General features: G+C 40.0%; 1 protein-coding gene across 5 annotated transcripts in view; it reads right to left on the bottom strand.

Annotated features, from left to right (window-relative positions):
- Window positions 1–531: 531 nt before the first annotated feature.
- stim2b (stromal interaction molecule 2b) overlaps window positions 532–16,260 on the bottom strand; it is a 44,368-nt gene continuing 28,639 nt past the window's right edge. For 2 of the 5 annotated variants that reach the window (XM_044341031.1, XM_044341035.1), the window contains exons 3-12: window positions 14,242–14,353; window positions 12,939–13,050; window positions 8,957–9,072; window positions 8,682–8,859; window positions 8,360–8,537; window positions 6,750–6,911; window positions 5,130–5,230; window positions 4,070–4,308; window positions 3,721–3,964; window positions 532–3,030 (exon numbers count right to left, since the gene is read on the bottom strand). In XM_044341031.1, coding sequence (XP_044196966.1) covers window positions 2,400–3,030; window positions 3,721–3,964; window positions 4,070–4,308; window positions 5,130–5,230; window positions 6,750–6,911; window positions 8,360–8,537; window positions 8,682–8,859; window positions 8,957–9,072; window positions 12,939–13,050; window positions 14,242–14,353 — 2,073 coding nt within the window. In that variant the 3' untranslated portion in view covers window positions 532–2,399. The remainder of the gene's footprint in view (window positions 3,031–3,720; window positions 3,965–4,069; window positions 4,309–5,129; window positions 5,231–6,749; window positions 6,912–8,359; window positions 8,538–8,681; window positions 8,860–8,956; window positions 9,073–12,938; window positions 13,051–14,241; window positions 14,354–16,260) is intronic. The other 3 variants (XM_044341033.1, XM_044341032.1, XM_044341034.1) reach the window with 3 other exon arrangements.

Raw genomic sequence — 16,260 nt, 5'->3', positions numbered from 1 at the left:
TTCCTTTGCTTCGCTGTTTCTTCTTGTTCTTCAATTTGAATATCTTTGGGCTTTTGGATTGTTGGTTGGACAAAACAAGCAAATTGAAGACATCACCACCAGTTTATTGACTGAATGATTTACCACCTTTAAAAATTAATAGATTAATCAATAAAGAAAATAATCCGTAGTTGCAGGCAGAGGTAAGTATGTCCGTCCTTTTTATTTTAAAGTTATGCCAGAGATTTATTATTGCACTTCTATAATAGTTAGGGGACTTGCAGAAACAGATTTACAAAATAATTTTTAAAATCAAAGCAATCAAAGCAGGATGAGATATTGTGACTTTTAGTTCCTAGTAGGGTCAAAATCAGAAAACACAGTATCCTACAATTCCCATAATGCAACCTGACAGCATTGTTTCTTGGACTTGATAAATACCCACTTTTCAAACTCCACACCCCCCAGAAAATAAACTTATGGGATTTTTTGAAATGTATAGAAAATAGTAAACAATTTAACCAAAATAAGCATGACACACTGCAATAAGTATGACTCTGAAACATCACTGATGCCTCAATTTTTTTATTAATTCTTCTACAGTATACAAATATTCACACACAAAATGTTCTCAAAAAAACCCTAATGTCTCGTAAACATTCATTTTCTCCTCGTCTTGCAGTTCTGACTTCTATTTCCTTCATTGTGTGCTGTATTGTCCACGACCTTTCAAATATATATATATATATTGTTTTAAAAACAGAGGCCACTGGATCCTCGCGTCCATTGTGTCGTCCTGTCACCCAGACACACCTCGTACACGGCGTCATGTCGCTGCTGACATGGTCGTCACATAGTCACGTGACCCTGTCGACATAAGTTGCAGCAGTGACAGCCAGTCCAGGATGAAGGGAAGAAGGCAGAAATCACAGTGTGAAGCAGGAGCTCTTGACATCAGTGCGCTCGGAGCAGGCCCAGAGGTGAGGAACAGGACCGTATTGCATGGGTCAGCTTCGAGCTTAGTGTGTGGCGGGTGGCAGATCTTGGTGTATCGATCAGACGTGGATCAAATGGTTAACAAATAATCCTTAGTGTTTGCCTTAAAATGCCTGACACAGTACAGACAGCGTGGTCGGCTGTCGATTACAGATTCTCTTTTTAAAAAATTACATTCCTGCAATCGTCTTAAACTTCCTGGCACGTGTGTGTATCCATTAATCTGGCAATACCACGCATTTGGCAAAGAATTATTTGCACAGACAATTTGAGCAAAATCTGGTAGTGACACCAAGTTTTGGAAGGGGATAGGGGTAATTAAGACAAAAAATGGAAATGGTATGTTGGTATGGCTACAGGATGCAGTTAATCAAGTAGTAAGGGACAGCTAGATTACAGGGAAAATGACACTGGTCATTGAACTGGTGCGGGTTAAATCTGCATATGCAATGAACTTTCTTCAGTAAAGATCAGCTCATAGGAACCCCCACCAATATAAATCTATTTAAAAACATCTATAAGAACATAATAATGTGAAAACAAAGTATATATATGTATATTTATATATATATATATATATATATTGAGACATGCATAAGCAGCAGCATTAAAGACACATCAGATAATTTTGGCTCTGACATCATGTGTTGAGTCTCCAATGCTGCTGCCCATGTATTCCTCTCATCTCTATATTTTTATTTAATATGTACTCCGCCAGCAGCGGCTCTTTCCCAAAATACCAGGAAAGCAGTAGTGCAACAAACTCTTAGCAGGATTTTTTTTTTTTTTTTTTCCAAAGGAAATTAATCAAGTACGTGAGTTCAGGAGCCTCCGTAAACTGGAGCTCACTTCAAGCACAGACGGCTCGTGACCCGAACACTTCGCAAGATGCAATCCATAATTTGAAAGGGGAAAGTGGTTAGGACACCATAGAAGGAAACTGTCAAGAAATGTTCTAAGAAATCCTCTGATCTTTTTTTTTTTTTCCACTACACATGAGAATTTTCTGAGTCACACTGTGTGCTTAAAAATAAATTTATGGACTGCACCTTTAGACCCCGACACTTAGTGACTTTTTGGTTCAAAATTAAAAGAAGACAGTAAACAGGTCATGTGTTATGGCTGTCTGTACGACAACTGGCATGACCTTTGACCTTTCATTGACTCTTCCTTGTCCTTTGCAGGTTTCCCTGTGAGGCCCGAGTGAACTACATAAAAAGGCATTATTGAAAAATAATGCTACCACTCTGGGGAACGTTTGAAGGCACCCAGACTGAGCTACATTCCATCTTTGACCACCAAAAAAGAAAAAAAAAGAGAAAATGAAATGTTTTAGCTTACAGTGATGTCCATTTTTACATAGTATTAGGGCTAAAACAATTCTCAATATTTTTATTTTTGTCTCTCACTATCTTTGCAAGTTTTTATTTTTTCTTCTTAAATAAGCTTTTAATTTTAGAGGAGGAGCGCTTGATTTTCTCTCCATTGTCGCTGGAGTCCTGGGAGGAGGTGCTCTGGAGCTTGTGTTCCCTTCCCAAACTCCGGCCTTCCGAGTCCAGAGAGGTAAGAGATGGGTAACGCCCCACGTTGGGCAGCATGCTCGCGGGCAGCTGGCCGAAGCTGTAGGACTTCTCCAGGATACCGTTGTACATGCCCTTCCCTGTCGCAGAGGTGACGTTCCCCTGCGAGAAGGTCGCGCTCTGGGACTCCGGTATGATGCGGGTGAGGTCGGGCGAGCCTCTGTGTGCAAAAGGGTGGTGCTCCAAGGCCGGGGACGGCGAGGTGGAGGGTGGGCCGGAGGGGGTGGTGGCCGGAGTGGGAGGCATGGGAGGAGGCGTGGATTCCCTGAGACTGCTGCTGCTGCTGCTGCTGGTGTGGGTGGTGGAGGCGGTGGAGGCAGGGAGCTCGGGAGTCTGGCTGAACAGCAGCAGCTCCTCACGGGAGATCTTGCGGTAGGGCGTCTCTGAGCCTGGCGTGCAGGGGTTGTGCAGCTGCTTGCGGCCAATGGAGGAGCTGAGAGAGTCTGTGTCGGAGCCGCCCTCCTGAGCCGGTTCCCTGAGAGAGAAGAGCAGACGCACACGTGTCACAACTGCCAAACTGTAAGTATCACATCAAATTATCAGAAAAAAAGGGATAAAATTCATCTGTGCCCATGAAAATGTCTTAATTTCTGTAACTTTGAAGCTTCAAAATGTAGTGAGTCTCATGGTGACTTTTTAAATCTGGTCATTTTAATCTCATAATTTTTCCCAGACTATACAGTTAAAATATCAGACTGAATTACCTTTTTGCTACCTTTGAGGCCCTCCAATAATACTAATGTTGCATTCATGTCATGTGGGATTTCCCACCACTGTTAATAACCAGTTTCCAACTTGTAAATACTGTTTATGTCACCATTCACCATAAAGTTTTATTAAATCTGGGAAACTAATTTTTTGAAAGCTCAGATATATCTAACTTGGTGCTAAATAATGTAATTTAATGTTAATTTATTCTACACAGTGCTACTGACCATGCACAGACTTTTTTGGCCACTTTTTTTCTTTTTGTTTTTACTGACACATTAGTAAAGCAAATTGGGGAAAAAGTGCTACTTAATTATGTTAGTTAATGACGGTGTATCATGTGCAGCTTCCAGTGGAGGTAATTCATGCATCTTCCACACACTACATCACCTGATAACGAACGTTGCCATTTAACCCCCAAGCTTAAAGCGTTAGTGAGAATGTCTGGATAAAACACCTGTGAGTCCAAACTGTAAAACCATTCCGCGGCGTTCCGGCCACCGCTACATACCCCCTCCTATCCGAGCTGAACATGATATGTTCGTCGTCTGCCTCGGGGCGATAGGAGAGGGACGAGCTGGCCATGGACAGCAGGTCGGGGTCTGGAGACATCAGCGAGGACTGCGGGGAGCTCAGCAGGCTCCGTCGGGAACGACACAGGCTGCTGCTGCGTGTCAGCGAGGGCCGGATCAACGTGGCTGCTGAGGAAAGGGTGATAAAGCGCCAGAGAAAAACCTTGTTATAATTTCTGCATTCATTTTCACATCAAAGTAGAAAGTATCAAAATCCTCTGCTGGCTTCCTCACTTGTGAACTGTGGAATGATGGGAGGCGTATCCTCGTCCAGGTCATCCACTCCTCCTGCGATAGGGTAGGGAGGCACCGAGACTCGCGGCATCACCACCCAGCTGTGGTCTGAGTAGAGGCTGGCTGTCAGGCTCGGCAGCCCCGAGTTGTTGACAACAGGGAAGCCGCAAAGCTTCTCAATCTGTTGCCAGCGATGCAGTCGCTCCCTCAGGCATGCTGTTACCTCTGAGAGGGCTTTCCTAAAAAAAAACAAAAAAAAAACAGACGAATGAGAAGGGCTGTGCTCCTGCAACAAAGTCCGTACATTAATTGTACTTTTTCAAATTGTGTCAGACTCAGTAAAAAGTCGTCTTTGCTTTGATTAGTCAGGATTTGCACAGAAGCCTGCTGGTTTTATATTCTTCTGCTTATTAAAGTGTTCATATAAAAGATTTGACTTTGTTCTCTCTTTTTTGTGACTTTTCCTTAAAGATCAAGGAATCCTTTATCAAAGTAGGACAACTTGGTTAGATACAAGATAGATAAAGTTCTAAGTTTAAGAAATTTTAGGTGGTTACTGAAAAGATTTAACAAAACAGAGTAATGTGGTCAAGTCTGTGCCAGAACTTTGACACTATACAGTCAGATATCATCACTGTTTGGGTTTCACACATGCAAACTGAGCTGACCTTTTGTTGGTGTGAAATGGCACCAAAACCCTCATTTAACCTCTCAGCAGATGATGAATATTACATGTGTATATATATATAAATGTATATGGGCAAAACAAAACATACTGCAAACAACAGCAGATTTCCATGCTATCATATTGATAACATGCCAGCATAACATGACCTGGTATTCAATATGACACAAGGACCTTCTGTGTAACATTCAGTATCAATAAGTAGTGTCATTGGTTCACATTACTACAAATCAATAAGGCTGGTCAAGGACAGTGATGAAACCTCCTGTAGCCAACTGTTTGGCTGTACATACATATGTACTGTTCATACGTCATTTAAAATAAGACTGTCTGCTGCATTAAATTAATTGTGTGTGTGTGTGTGTGTGCTCTTACTTGGCCTCTAGTATCTTGTGGTCCACCTCATCCAGTGATGAACTGTGGGCTACATGAAGAGTTCCAAAAACAGAACCTCTCTTCTTTTTTATTTTCTCTGCCTGAAATGCAAAAACAAAACATTTCAAAATCAATTTTTGGCTCATTATCTCTATCCAGAATTCCCCTCTGTGGTTTTAAGGGTTCTTGAGAGCTTGTTTTGATACTGTTGTTTCTTGTATCAAACAGAATATTAATATCAGGGTGGGAAAGCCTCTGAAACAACATTTATTTGAACAATATCATTTCTCTACTATGACTAATGAAACTCTGAGGTCTGTTGGAGGCTCTTCAAGAAAACTGATTGCAAGTCTTAAGGGACTCTCTGAACTGAAATGGAAAGGAGACTGATGTCATCTCATTAATCAATCTACTGTATGTTTGCACATATCCTCTCCAGCCTGAATTACGGACTTCTGTCAGATACAAGTAACAAAACAAAAAAGAGCAATGCACTTAAAACATAATTTGGCCAAATCGTTAAGAAAAGCAAATTAGGAAAATGGGACCATTAATTGTATTGGTGGATAATTCAATTCTGTAGATTTACTGTGGTTTATTAAGGAGCTTGGTGCCAGTATAAAACTTTATTAGACTTGCATATAGTTGTTTGTGGCATGCTCATATTACAATGTTGAACTTGTTGAAAAATGTGACTTTTAAAATGTTTTTTGAAATGGATTCCAATTGGTTGAAATTTAATGTAATAATCTCGAAGATTTTCATTTAAATAAATGTCTATCACTATTTATTGCCGATAAATCACTGATGAAAGCACTTGCATTTACAGTATTATGACTATTAAGAACTGGGTGTTGGTGGCGACTTTCCAGCCATGCATTCAAATCACAGGTAGCGCAGTTAGTGGCGCATTTTTCCATTACCCAGTGGTCGGTTCACCTGCAAAGCGGCATACGTTTTTTTCCAGTCTCTGCTAGCGTGACACAGTGACACTGTTTAATCTGGAGGACTGAGGTTGAGTGAGGTCCAATAACACACCTGCAATTACTGCTTATCGCCACAGGTGCCGCCAAAGAAAACGAAACAGAGATCTTCGAGATTGTTACTTTAATTTAAAATAGACTCACACTTAATTCAGATTCAGCTTCCTGAGATATTTCTGCATTTATAAGTCTCTGGAAAGCTGTTATAGTTTGCTGAGACCTGATTGGAAACATTTTTGGCGGCATTTAATTCGGAAGGCTCCTGCCTCTCAACGCCCAGGACACTGAACTGAGGATGCCTGAAATACATTTTTAATTTGTTAAAATAAATGTTTGTAAATGGTTATATACAGTATGTAATAATTTCAAGCAACTTCTGTCAGTTTAAAATAGAATCTAACCAAATCAAATGCATTCATTTGAGAGATATAAATTCAAATTTCTCCAATTCAAATATTGCACAATCTCCACCGCATGTAATATGCTGAACACTAAAAAACCCTCTTATCACCTTTGTGGTGTGTAAAGCAAACTGATGCTAAAAAGGTCTTAAATCACAAGCCAGGTGTTTGCAGGTTAGCTTAGTGGTAACAAAAAAACATTGCGAGTCACTTTAGGTAAGAGCATCTGATGTTACCTCGTCCTTGGCGACGCAGAGCTGAAACTCAGCGCTCTGTTTCTTGATATTGTAGTACTGAACTTCCACCTCATGCGTGAGCTGGAGCCACTTTTGGAGAGCTTCAGGCACCGACTGCTCTGACTGCATCTCTTTCTCTGCTCGCTTCAGAGCCTTTCGCACCTACACGGGAGGTACAGGATACATCAAGGTGAAATTCACTGTCAAATATTTAACAACTTTTCCCATGAGATTGTTGATCAAATACTGTAAGTGAGGGCGAGTGCTTTTTGAATTTCAAATGAGCTGCATTTTACTGTTTAAATTCTGACTTCGCTGTGTAAAAATGAGCCCAATTCTGGCTCGTCTGCGAGTGGAGAACTCATTACCAAGAGGAACTGTTAGATATATTGGTGGTGTATTTTTTTATGTGGATGGAAATGGGGCAATCTTGTGCGTATGCAAAGAAGGCATTTTGTGGGAGAAATGAAAATTTAACATGAAAAATATGAAATGAATCTTTTCATTTCGAGGTGTTTTAGCAGCAGAAATGAATACATTTACATGCATAAGTAATGGTCCATATATTGGCTCTTTGAATAGAATATTTAAAAGCTTATTCATGTAATGATCATAAATGTGACTGTCCTGCATACATGAGCCAATAGAATATTCCTGATGTCTGCATAGAAACTGAAAGTAGGCAGATCATGAAGAAGCCAAAAGTAAACAAATTCCGGTTTTCATTGATTGAACAGTAAGACATTATTTAGCCATCTGATGAATGGATTATTTAAATTTTAATATTTAAACTGCATCATGCATATAAAGTCTTTTAAGTTGTAAATACACTAAATTTCTTGCAATAATATATTTATTCACTTTCTAGCTTCTACAAACTAAAAGGTCAGAGGTCAGGTAGGTAGCATTCAGTAGTTAGCTAGTTAGTTACAAATTCAACAAGCAAATATTTAGCAGCATATCTGTTATCTTAATGTTTAACATCAGCATAAAGTTGGATCATATTTTGTTTTTTTCCACACCTTGCTAATGTTAAAATGCTAGTTAGCATGTAGAAGTTAGCTAGTTAGCTACAAACATCTTAAAGACTGAAGATACATTTATATCTGCCCAACATTTCACTCTTTCTGTGGCTCTCTACGATTTTTATTTCACTTATAGCATATTTTATTACACAGAAGATACTATTAGCTCTCCATTATGAGTGAAAAGGTGTTAAATTTAATGTAAAGTAGTAGCCGATTTGCTTATATACTTTTGTGGCAGACCTCGCAGACCTGGGGTTCAGAAATCTGAGGTCCACTGTTGGACCCTCTTATCTAACATATTTTAAAATCTATGACGTCATCTCAACGTAAAGTCTATGGGCCGAGTGGGAACTCAAGTGCAGGGCCAGCAGGAGAAATACTACTACACATAATCAGTGGGCCGTAGACCCAGAAGTAAACCCGGAAGCTAGAAACTTTTTTGGCTCATGCACTGGGCGAGCAATTCCCATTCGACTGAACAAGTGCCATCTTTGAGTCCGGTGTCCAGCTCTTAAAATACATTCATGAGTTTACCTCATGCATGTAGCATTTCAGGGAAACATGTAGTCTGGGAAGCCCTACCTGTACTAGTTCCTCCTCAGCATATTTGAGTCGGCTGAGCTCACATTCGGCGCCCTCTCGCAGCTCTCGAAGCCTGTGAGCCTCTTTTTTGGCTCCGGTGATCTCGTCCCTCATCTTCTGCTCGAGGTTCTGCTTCTCCACAGCCACCGTCCGGTTCTCCTCCTGTGCCTTATCCAGCCTGCGAGACAAGAGGGAAGAGAGAAGACGAGACCAGACCAGTTTAGAACATAACATTTGACATGGTTCATGTTTTAAGATCCGTTCCATCCTCTATCTCTCTGGATTGGTGTACATTAAATTAGAACCACTTTCATTCTCTTACCGGCTCTGCATGTCGAAGAGGCTCTGTTCAGCATGTTGCAGGCTCTCCAGATCCTTCATCATCTGAGAGATGTGCACCTTGCTGGACTTGTTCTGCACATAGGCAAACCAGCAGCCCCCGACACCAATCACTATGGAAATCATTAGGATGAAGTCTTTCATCCAGTTATGCTGTGGACCTGCAGTAGGGAGGCAAGAACATTGGTGGTTTTTGCAAATACTATACATTTCCCTTTAATAAATACTGATGGTGTTCAAAATACCGTGCATACTTACGGAGAGGGGGGCCAAAAAGCACTGCATCTAGTGCCTTTAGGTTTAGTTTTTGTTTATGTCGTTGGTCTAATATCTTTAGCTGCATCGACATAAACAACGGCTCATTTGCCGCTATTCTGAAACATAGAGAGAAAGAAAAATCTGCAGTGAGAGTGAGGATATTTAGTGCATGTAGTCAGAATTCAATTATTACATTTGTCTATGTCTGTACAGTTAAGTCAGCGGGCCCTCTCTTCCCAGAATAGGGCGCAGATCCAAGTCTTAATTCCTGGCGTATGGCATGTGTGGGTGTGACCAACATATTTTTGCAATTTTCCCAACCATCAGCACTAGTGCACTCTGGGCTCAGCCAGGCATAATGTGGAGGAGAGAGTGAATATGTTATTAGTGGGAGGAATGCATTATGTGCAGGTGGAGTCGGGGCAGGTTTCAGTAATGACCAAGTTCCTCTCATTCTCTTTAAATGCAGCAACAGGTGAAACGGGGGAGAGAGGCTGAGTGAGAAATGAGTTCACCTCTGTGAAGCAGCTGATGTTCCAAAACACAAATTGAGGACACCCCATATATTAATATACATCAATCCAAATATGCTGACAATGAACAGAATGAAAATAAAGCTGATGTGTTCTCATGTGTGCTGGCATACCGGTGCTGCTGCCAGTTAATATAGGATAATTAATACACTTAAACTCTGTGGTTCTCCTCCTCTGAAAATCATCATTTATGCTTTTAAGTATATACAATATCCTTAAATAGACAGATCCAAAATCAGGTTTGGAGATTTGCTGGTTAGTGTTTGAAAAGCACAAGTTCTACCACTGTTTCGCTGAAATATTTGAGGGATGAATGAAGTGCTGGCTGTCTGTAAAGTAAGCAGGATTGTGTTTAAACCTGTTTTAAAATGTTTTCACAAACATGTTTTATTTGTTCATGGCATACAGGATGTTGATGTATGCCTACTCTGTTTAGGAAGAGTGCACACAGGACCTCCGGTTGTCAAAGGCTATTTTACACACTGATTGGATACATGTCCATGTGCAAGACTGAAAACTCACTGTAATAATCCTTGTGACATGATAGAAAAAATATTTTGATTCTCTAAACTCAGTTTGATCTTTTATTTAATAAAAATGTCCAGACGGATTTGTTGGAGCTCAGGACACATCCTGAGGACAGCTGTGTTACTTCAAATTATTTTATAGTCAAACTTGGAATATGTGAGCAACAGCTTTCCAGTCTGATGTTTAGAAAATGCGGAACATTAATTACTGCAGATCCTGACTGATCCTATTGCCACATTGGAAGATTTAAATAATTAATGAAGCTTCCTCTGCTGTGCAATCCCTGTGTAAACTGATGCACAGCCCCTCTCTCAAATTAGAGACTGCAGATGAAACACACGTATCATTCCTCCTGCTGTGTGAGGACTACAGCTGTTTAATAAACATGGAAAGAGATCAGACATTCTACTGGTTGTTCTGGGAAACAGAATCCGACAGAATGTATTTCTGAACTCTGGGTCACCGGATTACGCTCATGTGGATGATATTATTGGTCAGAATTTTCCTTAAAAACAAAATTGTGTTTTGATTATCATGTCAATCGACAGGAAATTAAAAAAAACTGTGTAGCAAACTGAAATGAAAGTTGTTTGGTGATTTCGGAGACGTCTGTGCGCCTCTGCCAACTGAGGCCATGAAAATTGCCCTGCGTCTGCCAAAATGAGCACCAATTACACTGCACCGCCTAATCTGCATAAACACAGCCTCAGCCATGCCTCTCCTCCCATGTCAGTGTCAAGTGTGCTCCTTCGGTGCCTGGAAATCACCAAACAGACACAGACGCACAAAAAGTAGACTTGCGCCTCAGGAAATTCTGCGTTTGGACCAGCGCTGGCCTTGCGCCTGCTGGAAAACAAGGCCCAACGTCTGTTACTCCTTATCATTTAAAATAACAATAAGCCCTTAAAATAATACACATTACGTGTGATTTTAAGGGTTTCAGAATGAATAACACATTAAGGCGTGCCCTTCAAGTTATGGTAGGACTAATATATTAGACTTTTGGAGCTTTTAAGGAATATTTCCTAAGCCAACTTCAACAACAGGATCGCAAGATTTTGTGTTTCCACAATTTTTCAACTATTCAATTTGCTGACTAAAGATATAAAGAAGCCCAGATGAACTGTGGCTAAATAGAACCTGATGCCGGGCTGTTTTGACACGTGTTGCACATGTCTGAAAAGCACAGGAGCGCAAAAGAGTGTTTTCACTGCTGAACTTGGAAGACACTTTTCTATTCATCCAACAGCTTTATGTGAGAAAATGTAAGTTAAATAGCCTGTTTTCAACTTCTTTGACTACATTACTGCTGTAAACATATAATAAAAATAATATAAACAGTACTTTTTACTGGCTACTTCAATCAGACCACACTAGACTGGTCCTGCTGTGAGCCAATAAAAGTCATGAGAATTTAAGAAGAAAGTCATGGAGGGAAACAAAAAGGTTAATTGAACGAGTAGTAACAGGCAGTAATGCATGTCTTTTTGTGTTGTGGTGCTGAATGGAGAGCTCATGTACCTCATATAACTGTCACTAGTATTTACATTATGTGAGGTACTGTATGTCCTACTATAAGTCGTCTCACCATTTCTCTCTCTCTGTTTTATTCACTGTTTCAGCTTGTGTAGGTCCTTTAATAAATAAAGACGAACACAATTTCATGGTTTAGTGACTAAAAAAGGGCTGCAAAGTCATAGTATGTATCCACTTTAGTGTCTCATGTCTCCAGATGAGTCAAAAAACTGACAAAAACTAATTCTGAGAAAAAAAAAATTATAATATAAGCACAAAAATGATGAAATGATAATAAAAAGTGACTCAAAAATGGATGGATTAATTCAATCTCAACTACCTTTATCTAAAAAATATCAGTACGGGTCTTAAAGCTGTATATTGCTCAAATACTAAGAAGTACAGACATGATTGTGTGGCTATGCGTGGGATGCGCAGCAGCATATTACGACTACAGCGAATGGAGATCACTGAAACACCAGATCATTCTCATGTGCTCTCTGCCTAGTTCGACCTCCATGACACCACCGTCTCCTCGTTTTTCTTCTTCTTCCCACGAGAAGCGTCCGCATACCAGCACCATCTTAAATGGCTCAGACAACATGGCAGTCTGTGGAAACTGTACCCCTTCCCTGTGACATCACTTCATGAGTCAGCGCCCAGCGGCCCTGTGTCGTAACACGAAACCCCTCAATAACTCCCCCCTTCTCACCCACCCTTCCCATCTACTCATGCAGTTTGCAGCGAGTCACATTCCACAAGTGTCCCGCCACTGTCTGAGTTTCTTCTGTAATTGTCGGCGCTCATATTTCTTTGTTAACATTTTCGTCCTCACAGTGCTATCGGTAGGATTTCTGGATGTAATTTGAGTACTATTTAAAGATGGAACTATTTACAGATAGTAATGATGGATGCGTTTAACATCATGTAAAGTAAATTGATGTGGTCTTGAAAAACAGAGGTTATGGTGGAGGTTGCAAAACCAGACACAATGTGAACAACAGATGAGGAAACTTTTCTAAAAGAACAATACAGTCACAAATACACTGAGGAGAGAAATCTGCTTGCATGTCTTTTTCCCCCTTGTGTTACCTTTTATGACCAGCAGTGGGCAGCATTGAACAGAGTAATGAAAACTAAAGCTGCCTTTGGGTATTGTAACAAAAATCATAATAAGGCTTCTGTTCATAAACACATTTCACTGCTCCTCAACAACAAAACAACCTAATTAGAGGCAAAGAAATGACATTAAGCACTTGTAACATTTGCCAAGAAAGTGCAGAATAATATTTTTTGCCTTATTAACAGCGGTACTGAAAGTGGAGCAGGGATGCACTGCACAGGTTAATGAGAGTTTGTGAGTGATAAAGAGAGTAGGAGGTTGTTTCGAGGTGAGTTGCACTAACCGTGGTAATGTGTTCCCTGTGACCCGGAAGTCCCGGAAGTTCCTCTCATACTGAGGCAGCTCCACCGACTCCTTCAGCCACTGCACCGTGTCCTCCGTGGTCCAGTTGTGGACTGATAGAGGGAGAGAGAAAAGAGGGCAGTTTTAAGCATTCAGCTAATAATTTTATCAACAGAAATGCATAGAGGGAGTTTTTTTTTGTCATAATTGAATTCCCTGGCACTGGACTGTTTTCAATAAAGTTGAGAGAGAAACATACATTTTGCACAGCCAGGAATATACTAAAACTAGCAAAGAGTGTGACCCAGCAACCTATGAAACTCCACTTTAAGTTCCCCTTTTTAGCATCTATACGCAATATATAAATTTTTAATAAATGGTTTATAACACACTATAATGTAGTTATTAACAGACATTTTAAGTGTTTATTAATGTACAGTATTTGTCAACAATTTTAACTTCACCTTCACCCTTTTGCCATTCATCCTGCATCCAGTTATGGACGCCCACGGGATTTATAGCAGTTGACAAATACAGTAGATGGATAACACTTTTATCTGCTAAAAAACCACATTATAGTGTGTTATAAACCATTTATTAAGCTGTTTCTGCTAATAAATGATATAATTGGGGTAAAGTGTGGGGTAAAGAAAAATATCGTATATTTCCTTTAATATTTTTTTCAAAATATAACACACATGGTTGTTGTGGTTTCTAGGTGGCAAAGGCAGTGCAGGTAACAGAAGAATCCTGCGTCCACCTTGTCACAGTTAGTAACTGAATGCTATGATTAGTTTCTGCAGTGTGTGTGTTTATTTCAGATGCTAAGGAAGCATGAGCGCGTGTTAAGAAAACTTGCTCCAAAACCTCTTAGCGTCACAGATATTTCCGGAGTGATAAACAAACACTTGCACATGTACAGACTGAGAATCACAGATTGGAAGTTGTCTTTAAAGACAAATCACAGATGTGTCATTACAGATGGTGAATAAAATAGCGCTTAAATTTTAAAGAGTATTTTGCATATGTACTGTACATAATTCACTCTCTCCATCAGTGCTGGGAGTGTTGAGCTCATAGAAGTATTGTTGAGTTTTAAGGTGACACCATCAGCCTGTCAGAAGGGTGTCTCACCTGCTGATTACTGATTACCAGAAATAACACCTGTGTCATGTGATTTGGCGTATTTATATAGACTTAAGTATTTTCTTCTGCCTCCCTCCCTCCTCTTCTACTTCATTAGACATTAGGAGAGTAAATGTAGAGGTGTTTGTGTTAGTGACCTTGGTTGGACCTTTCTTTACCTTCACAGGTCTTCCAGCTCCTCCACAGCTCCTCCACAGTGATGTGCTGGTCTTCGCGGTGCAGGTTGCTGTGCTTGTTGGTTTGCTGCTGCTTCATGTCTTCTATTATAAACTAGAAAAATAAGGGAGAGCAGAGTAAACTTTTCCAGGACTTTCAGAGATGTCAAAATAAATATAGTTTTGTTAGTTTACAACATTTTACAGTGAGCTTTCTGCTTTCGCTGAGAACTGTAGGGAAGATTGTTCTTGTCTGTGTGTTTCCATGTGTGGTTTTGAGAGCTGTAGAGAGCTGGCTTTGCCTAAAAGTCTGGCTTCGGATCACACACACATATACACACACACACACACTTGCATACACACACACTTTCTTTTCTTGCTCCTTTCTTCCTTTTAGGGACTTTGAAAAGAGAAAGAGACCCATGGCAGAGGCATCACTTCCACCTGTGTGTGCATGTGTGCGTTTTTTAAGTTTCCGGCTGTCCTCCTTTGGTAGCTTAGAACTAAATGCCACTGCAGAGAAAGCCATAGCAAAAAAAAAAAAACACCAAAGAATTGCCTGAACACCAGCAGCATTAACAAGGACCATGGCTGACTACCAAACACCTCAAAGCATTCATCTTGGAACATTATGTTTATGTGTGTGTGTGTGTGTGGCCTTGGCATAAAACTAAACCTTTAACTCATGCCTAATTCATACATCCAACCTGCTTTGATAACTAATTAGCTTTTAATAATACTGCAGTTAATTATGCTATTCTGAAAACATGCACTGTAACTATGATGAGTGATTGCCTTGGCTATATTCTCTGTATTTAGTTAACATCCAGCGGGGGTTTTGCAATGCAAAATTATAGTCATTCGAACTAGTAGAGTATACACTTAAGGTGTAGATTTGGGGTGAACTATTGGCATTAGTCCACCAAAGTTACATTTAGGTTAGTAGTGCTTTCACTGCACTATTGTATGTCAATAAGACCTGATATGACCAGACTCCCAACTCCCAAAAAAATCTAATTCAGTAGATGAGACTGCTACAGCTACCTCTCGAAGTTAGCTAGCTAAACTGCAATTAAACATTAAACAAACATTATACAGAAATTGGATGGATAAGTTTTGGGCTTTATGAAAGTTACTATAATGAATTTGTAGTTTGTGTTAAAAGGTTAAACTCTACCACTCACCCGCCATTTGGCCCCCATTTTGGCCTAAATTTAACCAAACCATAACCATATTAGCAGTCCGTGAATGTTCCAGCATCCTGCAGGTGTAACATTGGATGGTAAAAGGGTAAAGTTATAGTTAGGAACATTTTCTTATTCAATTTCTTGCCGAGAGTAAGATAAGAACATTGATACTACTTTCTGTGCACTAAGTAGGGAGCTGGAGCCTGGGAGATGTTAGCTTAACTTAGCATAAACCATAAACACTGGAAAACAGATGTAACTCCCCCATAAAACTATAAGTTGTCTTTATTACATATCTGTTTGTGTACGGATTAAACAAACAAGATACAACATGTTAACTAATGAGGTTTAGAGGTGCTGGCAGGTGTATTTTCGAACTTCAAACAGAGCCAGGCTAGCTAGGGTTCCCACTTTATGCTTTGCTAGGTTAACCACCCACTAGCCATACTGAACGTACAGGCGTGAGAGCGGTATCAAACTACTCATCCAAAGCTAAATTCAATTCCATTTATCTGGACATGTTCTCCTCTGAAAGCCTAAATTATTGGTCCAATAAAATTCATAAGAATGTCGACAGTCTAACAGTGTATTAAGTGAAGCAAACATATATCAAGCTACTTTGTTTATTTAATGGACTACCCATAGATAAGATATGCTGGAGTTGCATGCAAAAGTCTAATATCAATATATTGCGTATATAAGGTAAACATAACATGAAGCATGCAGGTGTGCAGCTAAATGCTATTAGTTGTTGCTGAGGGACACACAAAGAGAAGCTTAGCTGGTAGAACTGAAAGTAAACATGTCTAAGCCAAAGTTTAAATTCACAGAGGAA

The sequence above is a fragment of the Thunnus albacares genome, chromosome 22 (genome assembly GCF_914725855.1).
Source record: "Thunnus albacares chromosome 22, fThuAlb1.1, whole genome shotgun sequence".
Taxonomy (NCBI): domain Eukaryota; kingdom Metazoa; phylum Chordata; class Actinopteri; order Scombriformes; family Scombridae; genus Thunnus; species Thunnus albacares.
This window is presented reverse-complemented; position numbering and strand designations above follow the sequence as displayed.